An 18121-nucleotide genomic window follows, 5' to 3' on the forward strand; every position below is an offset into this window, starting at 1 on the left:
AGGGAGGTGCAACTGTCTCTCATCTAAAGAGGATTTTGCTAGCACAGTCTACAGTAAGCTTAAGATCTGATTTTTGAGTAGTGACAGGGCTACGAGGATTTCTTCATGTTTGACTCGATTCTCCTCCATATGAGCCAGCTTGGGATCTTGTTCTTTATACGTATGGCATTTCATCTTCTACTCCAGGGCCTGCATCTTCTTCCTCACATCTTTGAAAGAGTCTTCAATCTGCTTACAAATGTCATGGATTAGAGGATGCAGTATATCTTTATGAGTACCTTGAAAGAGCATTTTGTTACGGCTAATCCAAACATTCCACAAGTAGGCTGCTCTTATACTATTCCAAAGAATTGTTGGCAATCCATAGATTTCTCCTAGAAGGAGTTCCTTAGCTGAAATAGAAGAAGGATGGATGCAGGACATGAATTTGTTAAACCAATTTAGTGCGGGAATGTTAAAGCTGCATCCCATAAACAAATGTTGGAGAAATTCATTTTCAGTTTTGCAGCGGCAACATTTACCATCTCCCTTTCCTATCCTTAAAGCCCTCATGGAGGTCCACACAGCATGATGTAAGATTAACCAAAGCAGGCAATACTTTTTGGGGCTGATGTCCCTTTTCCAGCAGTTACTGAACCTAAATTCCCATTGTCTTACATTCCAATTGATTTTCCATCGTCTATTAAGTTTAAATTGGAGACTGGAATTCAATTTATGAAGAGGGGGGAGGGGGAGAAGCTGACTCCCTTGTTGCCATTTAAAAGACTGAATTTTGAATTCTCCTTTGAAGTGGATCCTTGCTGCCCTGGAGTCCCAAAGGTCTATCCTTTCCTACACAAGAAGATAATCAGAGTTAGACAGTTTGAATAGACTTTTAAGACTCCTTTTATCCTTCCATCTCCTATTGGCATAATCCCATATGTGTCCCCAGAGCCGAATGCCCTTCTTGTGCAATTTATAAGCATGTTTCAGATCTCCAGAGAAGAAGTTCTAAAGTTGAGTGCTGAACCAAACAGAGTCCAAGTGGGCCCATGAGCAAATGTGATTGGAGTATCTTTTGAGGATAAGTTGCTCTTTGAACTTGTTCCAAGAGTTCCAAATCCCCTTCACCAACTGGGCGCCTTTCGGAGTGATTTTGAGAGGGCTGCAGATGAGGGGGATAGTGTCCAAATTTTTCCAGGTAGGGCAGTCCTTCAGTCTAAAGTCCATGTTGTGCCTATGGAGCAGAAGGGACCAGCTGTCATTAGGGAGAGAAGACTTCCGATGACCCATTTAGCAGCCATCCTATCAGATAGCTCATAAAGGTTAGGGATCCCAACGCCTCCCTTCTCTTTGGGAGTGGTGCAGAATTCCCAGGCCACTTTGGGCAGTTTGTAGATGCTTCCGTCTCCACTCCACAAGAACCAAATCACCATTTCATCAAGGCCAGTTCTCAAAACTCGTCACATCAAGGGAAATTTTCAAAATATATCATCAAGGTTAGCCACTGATACATGTCATCAACCACTAGTACATGTCATCGATTTCATCCCTAAATATGTCAACGATTGGCTCTGGTACACATCAACAACAAGCAGTCCCAGATTGTTATTCTAATAGTTCATTTTGTTTAGACAAGGCCAGCTATTCCTTCAATGATTCACTGCATTTTGAGCTATAACTTCACTATTCATAGAGAGCGCTCTCTATTTCACTCTTCTAACGAGTTTCTTTTTTCATTGCAAAGAGGATTATATGCACATGGGTTTGGACTTTTTAATGTTGACTTATTATTGAACGTGAGCCCCGTAAAGGCCAACACTTCTTTAAATTTGACATCTAAGAAGGGCCGTAAGTCCATTAATGGGACATACAACATAGGTGAGAGCATTCTACATGGCCTTAAATGCCTTTTATGTAGGAGATTTCACTCTATAGAGAGAACGAGAAAAGCTTCAAATCTTGGTGCATGTTACATTAATTTCTTATTATTGGTGCATACGAGTTACATAACATGTAAGTTTCTTAACAAAACTAATACGAAAAAATCATCCATGATAATCATATGTGTGTGCAACAAGTTTTATTTCTTTCAAAATGGTATTCAATGAAGACCATGAGTTTTCTTATAAAATCAAGAATTTGCTCTATATTTGACTCAATAAAACTCAATGGCCTTCACTCCTCCCCGACGTTCTAGTGGTTTATCCCATCCAGGCTTTCTCATGCTCCTCCAATCTTTATTCTTGCTTTCTTCTTGTTTCTTTTTTTATCACTCTTTAGAACAATGTCAAACATGGAGAAATAGATATTGAGCCACTATTTAGAGTATATTGATACAAAAAATAGAGTGGTGACCTAATAGAGAATGATAAAGACCAATTTGCTACTCAAAAGCCATGAGAAAGAGAAATGCTCTACAAAGTCAACATTGCAAAAGAAGAGCTTTAGCGCTTGAGGTCAAAAGAGAGAGAAACTGAACAATCTCTATGGACTATTAATGTTCATGGTTATTTTGGTCAAAATATTAAGATGAAGCAAAGATTATATAACATCGAGACAAGAATTTAGAAACCCAAATAATGGACATCATGTGAAAGCCTATATCTTCATGAAGCCTGGATGACATATGTGTTAAAGATGGGAAAGAAAATTGGCTTTTGATATAGAGATCGTAAATCATGATCCTCAATGCACCTCAACTGTACTTAATACAAGTTTTTGAGATGTTTTATGTGATTATGTTTGCATGTATGGTGTTTTCTAACACCATAAAAGAGTAATATGTAGGTGTTTATTGTAAGCACCGCAATATTTTTTGAGGTTGTAGATTTCCTAGAAAATGTAACATATTTACTATGTTTGCAATGCCTTAAGCTATTTGATATGATCTTTCCGAAACATTACATATCTTTGTCTTTTTGAGAGAGATTACTTTTTTTTAAATTAGAAATTAATGTAGCTCTAATAATGGTTACTATTTTTTCCTAAAGAATGGTTTTCATTGGACTCCTCTATTCTATGTAAATTAATATTTCATAATGACGTATATTTATATGTATGTATATTTCCCAAAAAATGGAAAAAGAAGAAGAAACCACAAGTTTTTTCATAACATAGTGAACAATAATTACAACCAAAGTAGACACATATTGTTCTTAGTTTTTTGCCCCATTCTACTTGAAGAGAAGCAAATGAGATTGCTTTCCCCTTGAATCGCCTTACAAGAAAAGCTTTTGTTTTGTTTCATCCATGGAATTGTCCAAAAGCATCTTCCGTGTTAATTTCATAATTTGGTTTAGTACCAAATTAATGAAATATGTCTTATCCACTCAAGTGTCGTGTAAACTACACTTAGTAGCCTTGATTGCTTAAGTGCATAAATAGTTCTCCAATGCCATAGCGAGATCCTCAAGACCTATGGGCTTTCAATATTGGACTAAATAATGAGCTCGAGTAGTTATTCATTATCATGAGACCCATCAAAATGAGCCACCTATGGCCTTCTCAACTACTAGTTGCTAGATCTTGGCTATTGACTACAATTTGAAAGCTTGGTGGCTCTATAGGTTCAATGAGGCTCTATAGACCCATGAAGCTTCACAATATCCAAAGCCTCCTCTAAATTGGTTGCATCTATTTAATAGAAGGCTCATTCTTACAACCCAAATGTATCATACAAACCATTTGCACACTTACCCACAACCACAAGATTCAAAACACAAAGCATACATGAATTCACATCTACTTTTCTCCTTCAAACCCACAACAATGAGCACAAAATTCAAACCTTCAAGCATATCAATCCATGGAAACAATGCCCATTCAATCCAACAGTGATATTTCACCAAAATTCACATACCCACATAAGCGGAATATATAAGAATCATCACATCAACCTTCCCCTCATGAGCTCTTTTCTACTATGCATGGCCCTGAGTCCTCTAAAATTTGGGAATACAAGGCTTGTTTCCCGTGTAAAGTACTCACGCATAATTTCTAGTTTACAATTCATTGCAATTGGACCTTAAGAGGCAAGAATGCTTGTAGGTGAGGGAAGATACACATCATGTCTTCTCTTTCCTACATTGCCATGCCCTTGCCACCACCAACTCCTCCCCTTCCCCCATGTTGTCAATTCCATAGCATCTTCCTTAGCTTTGAAGGGCATGAAGCTCTTCTCCTCACCCCCCAAGGATCATTGCAAAGCTTAATAGGTTGAAGAGGAGATGGGTTAATGGTGGAGTACAACTCCTCGAGCCCCCATACCCCAACTCCTACAATAGCCTTTTTTAACATTAAAAAAGGTTACGACCATGAGTCAAAGGGGACTTTTTTCAATGAAGCTTCCCCTCCCTCCCCCAACATCAAAAAAGGTTACAACCTTGAGCCAAAGGGGTACTCTCTTGAGTAAAAACATTGTAAACGTCCCTACAACGTAAGAACCTTCAAAGTACTAGCATTGCACCACCTTTGTTCATTGAAATATAACTCACGTAGTTATTTCACGTATCTTTATCATCTCATCCTTTGCTCAAACCAAGATAGCATATGGGTGTTGTAGTGAATGCTACAATTACTCAAAATGTATAGAGTACAATACTACTTTCTACTTGGATATGATCTAGACTCCCTTCAAGGATTCAAGATTCCTCCTAACTCGAACAGTAGCATCGATCTATCATGCATACTTCTATTTTTAAAGGCACGAGAAACGAATTAACATATTATCACTCACTATCGATTTGGCAATTCACTGCACACACAAAGAATACCATCATACTCGTGTTTAAGGCTCATATTGCATCACTCAGTATCTACTTGTCAATTCACTACATCACCTTCAGAAACATGTCAAGACAAATTCGATTGCGAATCATATAAAATCAGTTCTTTTGTACACAAGCACGATCAACAGTGACTATTAACAAATCCATTTTAAAATCCATGCAAGCCACATCTTAAAAATCCATTTGTAATACAAATGGATGCAATTCACATCTTAAAAACCCTTTTGTAATACAAATACCTCTGTACGTGCTAGAGTGGTGTTGGTGGTACATTTTGGTGAGTTCAATAAAAATTATTGACAGAAATAGAAACAAAGCCTGGAGACTTCATTCTGAAGCCCAAATGCTTAGCATAATTGAGATATTATCGTTTTATCATGCATTTGATCAGGAACTCACGTCAGTACCCAACGGGCTCCATGTAATCGTCCTTAAGAAAGAGTCTACAAAAATATAGGTTTAATTATTTGACAGTTACCCTTGTCCAATCAACAGCAGGAAAAGGTATACCATGTCACGTGTCGATGGCATAAACAAACTAGAAATAAGCAAATTATCTAGTGACAAGTTCAAGAATTAATTGCATAGCATGGATACTTTGAACAAACAGTTACACTTGTCCGATGAACAGAAGGAAAAGCTATTCCATGAATGATCTTATACATCACCTAATATGGAAAACCTGTAAATTTAGCACCTCACCGAACAAGGCTTTTGTGAACTCTAGATGTCAGATCCTGGTGGAGAAAAATCCTGTTTTCGATGTACTTTGTTAAAGCGGAGTCTTCAACTACGTGGACAATATTTTAATATTTCCACTGCCTTCCAGAATATGTATCCATACATTGTTACTGAAAAGACAATATTTTACTGTTTCCACTGCCTTCCAAAATATGTACCCATACATTGTTACTGAAAGGACATAAAAGAGGCTTCTCTGATGGGAAAATCTCTTGAAAAAGGAGAGTACAACCTTGTGGACACTGCTGCATTATAAATCTCAAAATGGGAAGCAGAAAGAGTGACTCTTCGTTGATATCCAAGACCTTCATTGTCTTAATGTTTCATCACCTATTTGATTCTTGCAACTTTCTCAAAATGGGAAGCAGAAAGGGTGACTGCTATTACATGCAAGCCCTTCGTTGATATCCAAGACCTTCATTGTCTTAATGTTTCATCACCTATTTGATTCTTGCAACTTTCCAAGCTTTATGTACTCCCAGTACGCAAGCACTACCTCCGAATGAAATAGGCTACTGCACCAAAGAATGAAACTAATCCAATTGCATTGAACAAAGAAAATAACCCAGGAATGGCAGGCTCTCAGAGTGCCAAGAAACTCAACCTGCTATCTTGAACTTGCCTTTATTAAGAATTTTGTAAGCATCAATACACAAATTGCAGAACCTATTGATGTGGTTTACCTTCAAGTGAAACAACCACATGGTTCTTCCTTCCCGAAACAAATTTTCAAGAAAAATACTGCAATCAAACGATGTGCACCTCACCTTCTAAAGTGGTGCAAGTGAGCACAGTCCAGGTGATCTTTGCACCCTTCTGTAAAATGTGGTGAATATATACAAACCTACATGTCGAGAGGCAGATGGAAATTCCACTTCCAGCCAGAAAAGAGAGTGTGCCTTGGAAAATTGGATATACACAGCCCTCTAGATCCAAGCCAATGAACTACGGTCGTTAGATGGTTGAGGCCTACCACGAGTGGGGGTCGGGGGCCTTTGTGAGTTTAATTCCTACAAAAAAAGTACACCGATATTAGCTCTCGTCATGTCTCTCTACTAACCATTTGTGGACAGAGACCATATTTCCATTAATATATATACTTCAAGGCCAATAAATTGCTTCTTATTTTAAATACCTGCATCCAAGTGTCTTCAGCAAGGTGCTCTGGAGATGTCTCGGGAGATGCAATTGTGGGAGGTAGGGGATGGATAAGTTTAGGTACAACAATTAGATCTCTTCCTAGAACTAAAATAGCTCCAGCATTGTTTGCAGTACCTGCAAACCAGACATTTTCAAACAATATATCCCCCTCTGAGAAACATAATATCAGTACACCAGTGTATGTAGAACCACAAGAGTACTATGAAGACTTACCACAGTAATTGGTTGCAGAAAATAACGTGATTAAATGGCCTTGTGCAAAGCGCTCAAACCCATCCATCACACACTCGTGAGCCCTTACAATCAGTTGCAGATCATTGTTCTTGCAGAACTCCATCACCCGATCAGGCTGCCCAGGCCAAACCATGCAACACAGTTCAATCAAAGGCATACAGTTTAAGAGGTATGAAACTCCAACACATTCAGCATATTTGTTTTCAGGAGTAAAAAGAGCATTAACACAAGCCCATTACTCAGCATATCACGTACTCCAAAAGTGACAAGACCTGGCCCTCTGGCATTGGGCCGCAACCCTTCAACACTGTCATTTTCAGTTGGATCAGACCTGCAAAAGAACAGGCAGGATACAAATTTCAACAAGATTGTAGGATGCTAAGCCCAGAAATACAGTCAGCAGGCGATCTACACAAAGTAGAAAGTTTAACTTATAAGACAACAGTGCATAAAATTCCAAGACAATAGTGCCTAAATAAATCATACCATAGAAGATCCATTAGTACCACAGATCCTGTCTCCATGGTGATGGGTCGCTGCAGACTTTCGATCTGCTCCACATGATTTATAGAGCGGCCGATTCCTCCGTGCATGCATATTATTTTATCCTCAATTAGTGCAGCTAAGGGAAGCCAATTAAAGAGCTGGTTGATACGGTGCCATGCCCATATGCCATCTCTTTCACCCTGTTAAAAAACCAGAACATGAGACCCCACCATTTCTATCCCATTGCAGATTCAGGAAATATGCCTCACATAAGGAGAGAACGTTCAAAAGAGCCTCACTTCACAACTTACCATGCGCTCAATGCATTCTATTCGAAATCCAAACAGAGCATTAATGTCAGAAGCCTCATGGTTTCCTCGTATCAAATGCACGTTCAGAGGATATTCCACCTAATCCAAAATACCTCCCAGTCAGGAACATAAACCAAATAAATAAACCTTCATCTCAGAAATCATTTGCCAATCCAGTGAACAGATAAAATCAACTGACCTTGAGAGCAAGCAGTAAAGTTATAGTCTCCAAGCTATGCTGCCCCCGATCAACATAATCACCTAGAAAGAGATAGTCAATATACCTGCAAAAAATGGGTTCAAAACAACTGAGGAACAATAAAAAGGAGACTACGGTACACAGGGATAATAGCCAACCTTACAACATAAGAACCACAGAGTAAAATCAAAGTCACTATATTCCATTGCACTCAAAAATCAACTTGTAAAGTTGTCATTACAACTGTCAGCACATTCGTCTCCTTTAATCCAACCGTGGGGATTCTCCTTTATTCAAAAATAGCACAATTGATTAAACATACAGCAACCAATTTCAATAGACAATGGCAGCACCGCATGTTTCTAACTGAATACACCACACCAAAATTAAAGGATAAAGCTCCTCCTTTTGTCATTTAGTAAAGAATGCTAGGTAGAAAGGAAAAGAGTTGAGACAGAAAGGATAAAATGATGGCCCAACTCAACGAAGGCCACAAAAGCTGAGGTAGCTAGGATTTCTATGGTCTTCCTTTATCTCCTACTCACAAGGCTGCTTGTTGGGAATCACTGAAAAGGAAAGCATGTCTACTATAAGGCAGGTAGAGGACTACGGCAGAAGAAGCAAAGCTATCATTACTAACCAAATTCTTCATAGTAGTTGATTTGTTGAAGAGATATCCCTTTCACTCCACAATACACCTAATGACGTTAAATGCTTTACTAATCTTTGTCCTAGAACAAACACTCTCAAATGTTTGGCAAAGCGTTGTGTATCTGCATATATCACTTGAACATAAACTCTTCAATGCTTGACAAAGGGCCTTGTATCGGAGTAAGCTTCATGTGGAGACTTTCCTTCTACTGCATTTGCCAAACTCACATTGAGATTGTTATATGTACCTTCATAAGACCTAAATAATTTATAAAACAAGGTAGAAGGGAGTTTGTAAGCAAGTTTACACAAAATTATGAGTAAATGACAAATTTTATTTAAAAAATAACTTAGTAAGCAAAGCTATGCTTATTCAGCATAAGCTGCCATCTAGGTATCAAAAGATTTCGGAATCTCTTGGATAAACTCAATGCTTACTAAACTTTGAAATCCCAACCCAAACAACAAAAACTTCAATAGCAAAAAGAAAGAAACAAGGCAAAATTTCAGAAAAAGAATATGAGAGAGAGAGAGAGAATTAAATTAGATTAAATATCCACCATAGCATACCCACCCAAAAAAACAACAACAACAACTAGTGCTAACGCAAGGGAATGAAGATAAACAACGTACATATAAGAAAACAAATGAAACATCAACGCAAACACAAAGAAACAATTATTATCATTATTTTTTAATAAGTTAGTTATTTATTTATTTTAAATTTAAAAAAAATACTAATTAATTTAAAAGGTGTGAATAAATAACAAAACGAAACTAGACAGGTACCGAAAAGTAGATGACCTCTAACAGTAGGACAAGCCTAAGAACTAAAAAGCAAATGGGATTGTTATATAGATACACTTCAGTGAATATTGCTACTAAAAAACAAGTCCTTTGCTCCAGTACTATGCCTCCAATTTCTTCTTTTTAAAATATACTTGTCAATTGCCTCCGATTTCTTCTTTAAAAAATATACCGATATCTTCATGATGGCATCATCGATATAGGTTTTAAAATAAACTACATCTTCATGTAAGAGAAATTCACCAGCACAGCAAAAAGCAATCTTTTAACCAAAAAATGTTCACATGAGAGAGAGAGAGAGAGAGAGAGAGAGAGAGAGAGAGAGAGAGAGAGAGATGTAGAGCTGTGTAAACACAACCCAAACAGGCTGAAAAAATGAATCTCCGTGTGCTCAAGCATGGAACAATGGGTTCTTCGCAATGAACTCCATATTCACCATGAGGGTGGATCAATTCTCCATCCTTCTCAAAAGTGAGTATTCAAACAAACTCCTCTATAGGGTATGGACCAACCCATCTTCCCAAGACCACATCAGTCCTGTCAAGGTGCATAATTTATTTTTATATCCTCGAATTTCCAAACTGACAATATTAAGCATTGTGTCCTAGACTTTCTTGCCTCAACCCTTAGGAGACCACATACTTATGTGCCCTCTAACCTTTAGGTAACTTGTATCCATAGTTCAAAAAGTTATAGATGGCATTATCATTCAACATAACCCTAAGCCTCTTCTCATTAAGGATCCCGGTAGGTCATAAGGGCGAAAAGTTTAGTTCCATATGACCAAATAATGAAGCAAGCATGTGCTTCACCCTCATAGAACACTTCAATTCCTTACATCTAGAATGTTAAGGAATGGGCAATACTTGTACACAATGAGCTTGCTTATCGTTATTAAATGGGTTTTTATTCCCTTGTGATTGATTAGGACATTCATGGCTATATGATGTGACGAGATAGTATTTAGATGTTTCGAGAAATAAAAGAGAAAATATTTTAAACCATTGACTTCAATCAAAGAGTCAAGCGTAAAGATTTGGTTTCAGTCAAAGAGTGTTGGCAATGGTCAACGAGCAAGTTTTGGCTTTGGTCAGAGAGTGTTGACTTTAATCAACAAGAGAAAGGTTGCTTATGTTTACCCATGTGCATGATGGGGACACCCACAGAGGACTACGATTAGTCAAGATCACGAGTATGCATTAGTTTTGCTAACAATTAATGGGTATAGGTGTTTTAATTGTGACAGGGGATTAGACACTGGTAGGAAAAGCTATAGCTTTTTGGAAAGCCAGCTTTTTGGCTAAAAATCATGCAGCAGCTTTATTTCAAAAGCTGAGCTTTTGTAAAAACATGGACAGCTTTCTAAGCCTATAAATCTAGGAGCCTGGATATTTTCCAAGTGGCTACGGATCTCAAGAACACATTAAGAGATGAATAGATTGCTAAACAGAATGATCTTTTTCTGAGTAATTTCACTGAAGACAATAAAACTTAAATGCATGCAAGGCTGCAGCAAAACGCATGTTTTGTTCCCTAGGGAGGGATTGCTTGGATTTGTCAAATCTAGATCATGATACCAACACGTTATTGCCAGCCCTTTTATAAGGGCCTAATTGGGGGTTAACAACAGCAGTGTACCTTGTCCCCTTGAACGACATGATTAATCGAATGAGACCAAAATCAAGACACAGTTTTAAAAATGACTAATAGATTAAAACCTGGCAAACAAAGCTCTCATTTGTTTACACAGCTGCAATCCCAAAACACCCCTTAGAAAACTTTTTCTGGTCAAGATCACTTTTGTATGTATGAACGTCACTGGATGAGATCTTACGTTATATCTCCCGCTGTTGACGGAGAACCATATTCATCAAACAACCGCATGAGGTCACCAAACTGACCATGAAGATCACCAAAAATTTTAACTGGGGCTTTTATTTGAAGGACGCTGTGTTCCCGAGCAAAATTTTTCTCTGCAAAGTCACAAAGTTCTGCAATCTCACTACATTCCAAGAAAAATTGCCTTCGCACAGGAGGCTTCCAGCCACGAGGTTTTAATAAGTGCGCAATAACCTACATGAGTCAAAAAACAATCATTATGTGAACGGTTCATACAATCATATGCTGCCCTCCTAGTTGAACATTTCAAGAATACCAAGCATCTCTAAAGACATGGACCAACCTTTAAGAATTACCTTCTTTGATACACTGTTAACAGATATGTCCCTATCGAGTAGCTTCCTTGCAGCATTAGCACTCTCTGGAGTCCCATAGCTCACCCTACGTCCTTCATTCTCAAATTGATCTATTGATAATTGCCTAACCAGTCCTCCCAATGCTCCTCCAGACTCTGCAGCTACAACCACCTGCAACCATCAAAACATGAATTTTCAACAAGAATTCCTTGAAAAACAGTGTGACTCTCTCTCTCTCTCTCTCTCTCTCTCTCTGTGTATGTATGTATGTATGTCCGATGGGCCCCCTAGCCTTTGTATCACGGATACATGGCTTTATTGTGCCTGCTCCCCCACTCGACGCTGACCATTCATACTTCGCTTTCAGCATTTCGGCCACTACACCAGCCACAGGGAGAGCCCCTCCCACACTCACCCATGCTTAAATACATTTTGATCATGCTCTCAACCCAATCTTTGTGAGCCACTTGGCCCATGAGGTTCTGTCTTTACTTGGGGATGATGTAGACCTCACCCGTGCCTCGAACCCCCTAGTTGCAATGGTACAGGACATTGCTACTAGATCTTTCCCTACAACTCGATCCACAACACATCCCAGCTAGGAAGATGCCTCAAAACTCTTGGGCCAAAGACGAGTGCAAAGAGGTGAGATCTCAAATCACACGTAAGCGAGCCTTGGGCCATCTAATGACCTAGGAGGCGTAACGGATCTCACGATGATTATTGACACATCATAAGAGGCGGGCTTTCCTCACACACAGGATGGATGAGGTAATCCGATGATTTCGAGGGGGGGACCCCGTGTCACATTTGCCCAAAAAGCAGTGACATTTGCTTGCTTTGATTTGAAAATTGGGGATTTTCAGTGAAATTGGCAACGTATTGCAGGACATTTCATCACATTTGCAATTTTACAGCAAAATTTGGGGCTTTTACAAATTTACCTCAAAATTTGGAGCTTTTGCTCAATTTGCTGACATTTGCAGTGATACTTGCCTGAACAAGTCAAATTTGGGCTCTATTTGCATTTACCCTTTGTTTAGGGCTGATACTTTTGCAGGACAGCTATCCTTGGCAGGAGGGTCCTTGTGGCCGGACAGAGATTGTTTTGCAGGTTATATTTTTTGGGGGACAGCATGTGCATTTAGCTCATTTTTTGAGTGCTCATTTTTTGGTTCATCACTACCTGGCATGTACTGTCATTTTTGGACAGCCAGCTCACTTTGCAGTGACAGCCTTGAGGCCACTCTTGAGCACATCGGGGATTTATTTTTGCAATGGGAAGCAACCATTGGATGGGTATGTTCTCAGTTGAGGACAAGCTCGATGGCCCCAACTATCCCATGTGGTCATACATGGTGAAACACTTGCTGGTGGCCAAAAAATTTTGGGGTATTGTCTCAGGATTAGACCTTCGACCTCCCTCTGTGGCATCCACTTCTACTACTATAGCTGGTGCAGCTGTTACAGCCACTTCTGGATCTACTGCTACAACTGGTGCAATTGTTACAGCCACCTCTGGATCTACTACTACTCCAGCCACACCTCCCACACCCGAACAGGCCAGATGGGATGGTAGAGATGCCCAAGCACATTCTATCATTGCTTTTTCATTCAAGAGACACATCATTCCTCACATTCGATCTTGCAAAACATCAAAGGCTGTGTGGGACATCTTGGCCAACATTTACTAGGTTCGCAAATGAGGCACGTGTTGCTTTCTTACGCATGCAATTGGAGAATGTCAGAATGGAAGAGGGGTACAGCATGGATGCATACATCACAAAAGTCAAGGATTTTCAAGGGCAGCTCATCAATGTGGCTGAAATTATTCCAGATGCTCACGTAGTGTCCACGACACTTAATGGACTTCCTGAGTCCTACCAAGGGTTTGCTACTTCATTGAGGTTGGGTGCCATAGGCAATCCCAATGCTTATACTTTCGACCAGCTTGTTTCCCTTCTTCTGCAAGAGGAGCAGAGTCGCACAAATAGTGTTGCCTCTCAAATTGCAAATCAGGCTTTTGTCACTGATCACACAAATAAGGGAAAGAATAAGCACAATTACAGCAAATCAAATCCTTCTAAAGGCTCATCTACTTCTGCCCCGTCTGATGCAAATAAGAAAAACAGCACACGCTGTAATTATTGCAACCGCTTCTGAAGAAAAAACAGCAAAAGGGACTTGCTGTCACTACTACTACTGCTGCCCCAGATCATAGTCATGAGGTTGCAAACTTTGCTCACATTGAGTGGGCATTCATGGTGACATGCAGTACCATCCAGAGAAGCATGCTAAAGCCTTGTCTGTCTTAGATTCTAAGTCACATTGGTACTTCGACAATGGTGCTTCCAAGCACATCACTTCCTGCACGTCACTCTTTCGGACATTGGGGGCTGCTCCATCACATGTGCCAACAATGCATCATATCCCGTGAAAGGGATTGATCAAGACGAGGTCACTTCAGTTTTAGGTGATACATTCACACTAACAGAGATTTTGTTTATCCCAAGTATCAAGAAGAACCTCATCTCCATTTCAGCCATCTCGTTGAATGGCTTTCAGTTTCTCTTTGATGGTTTTCGATTTGCCGTGTATGACAACCGGTTCGATGAATGCATAGTACTTACTGGGTCACTTTCTTCTCGACTGTATCATCTTGATGAATATGACAAACAGCCAGCTGTAGAGGCAAATTTGGTTGCTGAATTTGTAATTTCAAATTCCCACTAATGACATGCACGGTTGGGTCATCTCAACTATAGAAGCTTGGCTAAAATGCATTCACAGGACATTGTGGTTGCTCTCCCACCCATGCATGCACCAACGAAACATGTTTGTGAGGCATGCTTGTTGGGTAAAATGCACCATTTCTCATTTCTAAAAGATGGGACAATTGGTGCATCCCAGAAGCTTCACCTTGTGCATAGTGATGCGTGCAGGCCGATAAGGACAGCATCTCTTGGGGTCTACCTTTACTATTCTACCTTTGTGGATGACTACACCAGCTTTGCTTGGATATATGGCATGAAAGCCAAATCTGATGTGTTCCCATGCTTCAGACATTGGCTTGCCATGGCTGACAATGAATCAGGGCACAAGCTCCTTACTCTACGCACTGACGGGGGGGGGAGAGTACATGTCCCATGAATTCTTGGATTTTTTGGCAACTTGAGGTATTATACATCAATGTACAGTGCCTTTTACTCTGCAACAGAACACGCTGCCAGAGATGAAAAATTGGTCAAAGATGGAAATGGGTAGATGCATGCTCAAAGGGAAGTCTTTGCCAAATAAGTTTTGGTTGGATGCTATCATGTGCTCCAACTATGTGCTCAATCAGCCACCCATAAAGGCATTGAAGACTATCACACCTTACGAGACATGGCATGGTCGCAAACCTGAAATTTCTCATATGCGGGTGTTCGGGTCATTGGGTTATGCTCATGTGCCATCTCAGCTGAGGCACAAGCTTGAAGACAAAGCTGTAAAATGCATATCAGCGCAAAGAGCAAGGGATACAAGTTGGATCAGCCCCGCACAGGCAAGGTCATTGTCAGTAGGGATGTTGTATTCGCTAAAAATGTGCCTTTACCTTGGCTGGAAGGCCACACAGCATTTGGGTTTACTCTATGGTTCAAAGGCCCCACTTGTTTTGCATGCATTCACGGACAGCGACTAGGCAAGATGTTACAACACTAGGGTGTCACACAGCGGCAACTGTTTTATGCTTGGAGCTTATGCATCTCTTGGTTCAGCAAGAAGCAACCTACAGTTGCCACATCCAGTTGTGACTTGTGAGGCTGAGTACAAAGCAGCTTTCATAGCTATAGTAGAATGCGTTTGGCTTTGCAAGTTACTTGCAGATCTTGATATCATTCAACCGGACTCTATTGCGATCTACACCGACAACCAGAGTGCTTTGGCAGTTGCTAGAAACCCAATGTTTCAGCACGCACAGAGCATATTGAGGTCCACTATTACTATGTTCGAGAGCGATTGTCTGGTGGAGACATCCAGTTGTCCTATGTTCCCACCGAGGACAGCTTGGCAGATCTTTTCATGAAAGCTTTACCACGGCCCAAGTTTAAGGCATTTTGACATGCTTTACACTTGGCTAATTTTGTTACGTAAGGGATCACTCTGTACATATCATAGGTTGCTATATCCCTCTGGAACGATATGTGCAACCATGAGTAGTTCTAGGTTTCTTGAGATATTTCCAAGATACTTCAGCCATACCATGGAGGGGGGTTTGTTAGCACTCAGCCCTGGAGCCTTGTAGGTCAGGTCAACTCTATGAGTCGACTTCTCTGGTCAACCATACGGTTGACTTGGGGGCCATATAGGCCACCCTTTGTATTTTTCTCTTAATTTTTTGAGCAATACTTCATTCTTGCTTCAGTCTTTTGTTTGCTCCCTTTGCACTTCATTCTCATAATTCATTCCATTGCTTCCCGCACCAAATACAATATCATACGGTTAGCTCTCATCCAACTCTAGGGAAAGTTCTTTTCTCTAGCAAATAAAAAGGCACATGAACAGCTTGCTGAACTAGTTTTTAAACAAGGGATGAAATATGCCTACTTATTAAAGCAGTTAACTATGATATAGATCATATCATTTTCACCCATTGTATCAAGCATTCCTATAATGAAATTCATTGAAATTTGTTTCTAAGACTGATGGATTTCAATTTTATCATAAGTAATGCATGAGTCTTACCCTTGTAAATCCTTTCGAGAAGCAATACATTTTGCACCAAATATTGCAACATCTTTCCTTATCATTGGCCAATAGAATATCACTTGTTACGTAGCCATCACTCTTCAAAGTCCCATATAAGATGGCTGATGCATCTATTCCATTACATGTTGCCTATAATGTCAGGTACCAAGAAATTTAGTGTGCCTCCAAAGGGAAGAGGTGCACATGGCAGGAAGGGTAAGCCAATGAACCTGCTCGTGCAAAAGGCCAAGAGATTAAAACATGGTGCAGGTGTGCTAAGGGAGATCAAGAAGCAACAAAAAGCTATAGGCTTTGCAATCCCCAAGGCACCTTTTCAAAGACTAGTGAAAGACATATGTGATAGTTGGCACCTTAGGTTCAGGTGGAACAGGACTGCCATTCTTTCCTTACAAGAAATGGCAGAGGATTACTTGGAAAAATATTTTAAAGATGCAATGCTACTAGCAACCCATGCTCACAGGGTGACTCTGATGGCCAAAGACTTTAACACTTTGTTCAGAGTGAGATGGAGGTATGACAATCTTGTTCATCCTGTGGAATGGCAGGACATAAAGATGAGAGACATATTATTAATTCCACCTACAGGGAAGTTGAAGGTAGATGAGGTTACGGTTGTTGAAGTAACCCACTCAAAGAACACTAGAGGGAAGGTTGCTTATGAGAAGTCACTGAAGCAGCAAATAAAAGAATCAAAATCTGTTATAGATGTGGAGACTAGAAAGAGGGAGCTACAGATACAAAGAAGGTTGCAGGAGCTAGGCCCTAATATAGTTGTCCATATTGAGGATGAAACTTCAGTATGGATGGCAACAAGCAGGATGCAGCCTTAAATGTGCAAAGGGGCAGATCACAGTTTAGGGGGAAGTCCCAAGAAAGAGGGAAGTCTCGTAGCAAATCCAAGGCACGGAACATTGAGTGTTACCATTTCATGGAATAAGTGTTGTTTTCCAATCTAACCCATATATTGGAGAAGCTGAAGTAGTTCTCATGTACTAAACTTCTATTGTCGCTATAAGATTGATAGTTGGTTTTCGACTAAAGCATTTTCCCCTAGTTGACATTATATCATAATTTGAAAGATTTGTATAACAAATGTCCGTTTAATATGTCTACCGGATATCAATGGCTGATATATATCCCTTCATAAGACTAGAATACATCAATCTTACACATTAAAATCTTTTAAAGAACAAGCGAGAAATCGTTACGAAAAATTTGGTGCCAATTAAATAATACTTCCGTATCCTTGAAGCATGCACAACAACCTTTAATAATTAATCATATGTAGTATAGATGCATTCCACTCACTTGAATTCACAGTTTTCATATGGTATGGGATGTCCATCTTGGATAAGGACAACTCCACTAGTTGTTAGAAAACAGAGGCCGAGGTTGCTTGCTACAGGCAACACTCCCCCGCAGTGGAAGATTATGAAACGTTGCCCAGAAGACACACAGTTCTATTTCAAATCTTACTTCTTTCCTAGATGCGTACACAAGTGCATAGAGAGATAGATACAGAGTTAGATCTTTGAACAGTGCAACAGTAGAGTAGAGTAGTAGATCAAGTATTTATAGACTGCTCCAAACAAATGAACAAAACCTGATACAAGAGAATGTATTCAGTGCGCCACCATCTAGCAGATAGGGTTCTACCTAGATGTGGACCCCTGACCACCCAAAACTGTCATTTACCTCCTGCTGGCACCTTTCAATCTCTGTCAGTCTGCATCCAATGCATTATCTCCAAGGAGGCGCTGAACCATCCTCAGTCGTGTACCTTGTGCTGTGTATACCTTTTGCTTTTGCATTCTTGAA

General features: G+C 39.9%; 1 protein-coding gene across 4 annotated transcripts in view; it reads right to left on the reverse strand.

Annotated features, from left to right (window-relative positions):
• Positions 1–5395: 5395 nt before the first annotated feature.
• The window catches only part of LOC147890206 (serine/threonine-protein phosphatase BSL2 homolog), a 90787-nt gene continuing 78061 nt past the window's right edge, over positions 5396–18121 (reverse strand). For 3 of the 4 annotated variants that reach the window (XM_087390366.1, XM_087390365.1, XM_087390368.1), the window contains 9 exons: positions 11555–11725; positions 11194–11432; positions 7902–7986; positions 7703–7801; positions 7392–7591; positions 7161–7236; positions 6885–7020; positions 6646–6785; positions 5396–6520 (listed from right to left, as the gene is read on the reverse strand). In XM_087390366.1, the coding sequence (XP_087246492.1) occupies positions 6437–6520; positions 6646–6785; positions 6885–7020; positions 7161–7236; positions 7392–7591; positions 7703–7801; positions 7902–7986; positions 11194–11432; positions 11555–11725 (1230 nt within the window). In that variant the 3' untranslated portion in view covers positions 5396–6436. Of the gene's footprint in view, positions 6521–6645; positions 6786–6884; positions 7021–7144; positions 7237–7391; positions 7592–7702; positions 7802–7901; positions 7987–11193; positions 11433–11554; positions 11726–18121 lie in introns of those variants that run through there. The other variant, XM_087390367.1, reaches the window with a different exon arrangement.

The sequence above is a fragment of the Dipteris shenzhenensis genome, chromosome 19 (genome assembly GCF_047967505.1).
Source record: "Dipteris shenzhenensis isolate YYH24624 ecotype China chromosome 19, Dip_SZ_1.0, whole genome shotgun sequence".
Taxonomy (NCBI): domain Eukaryota; kingdom Viridiplantae; phylum Streptophyta; class Polypodiopsida; order Gleicheniales; family Dipteridaceae; genus Dipteris; species Dipteris shenzhenensis.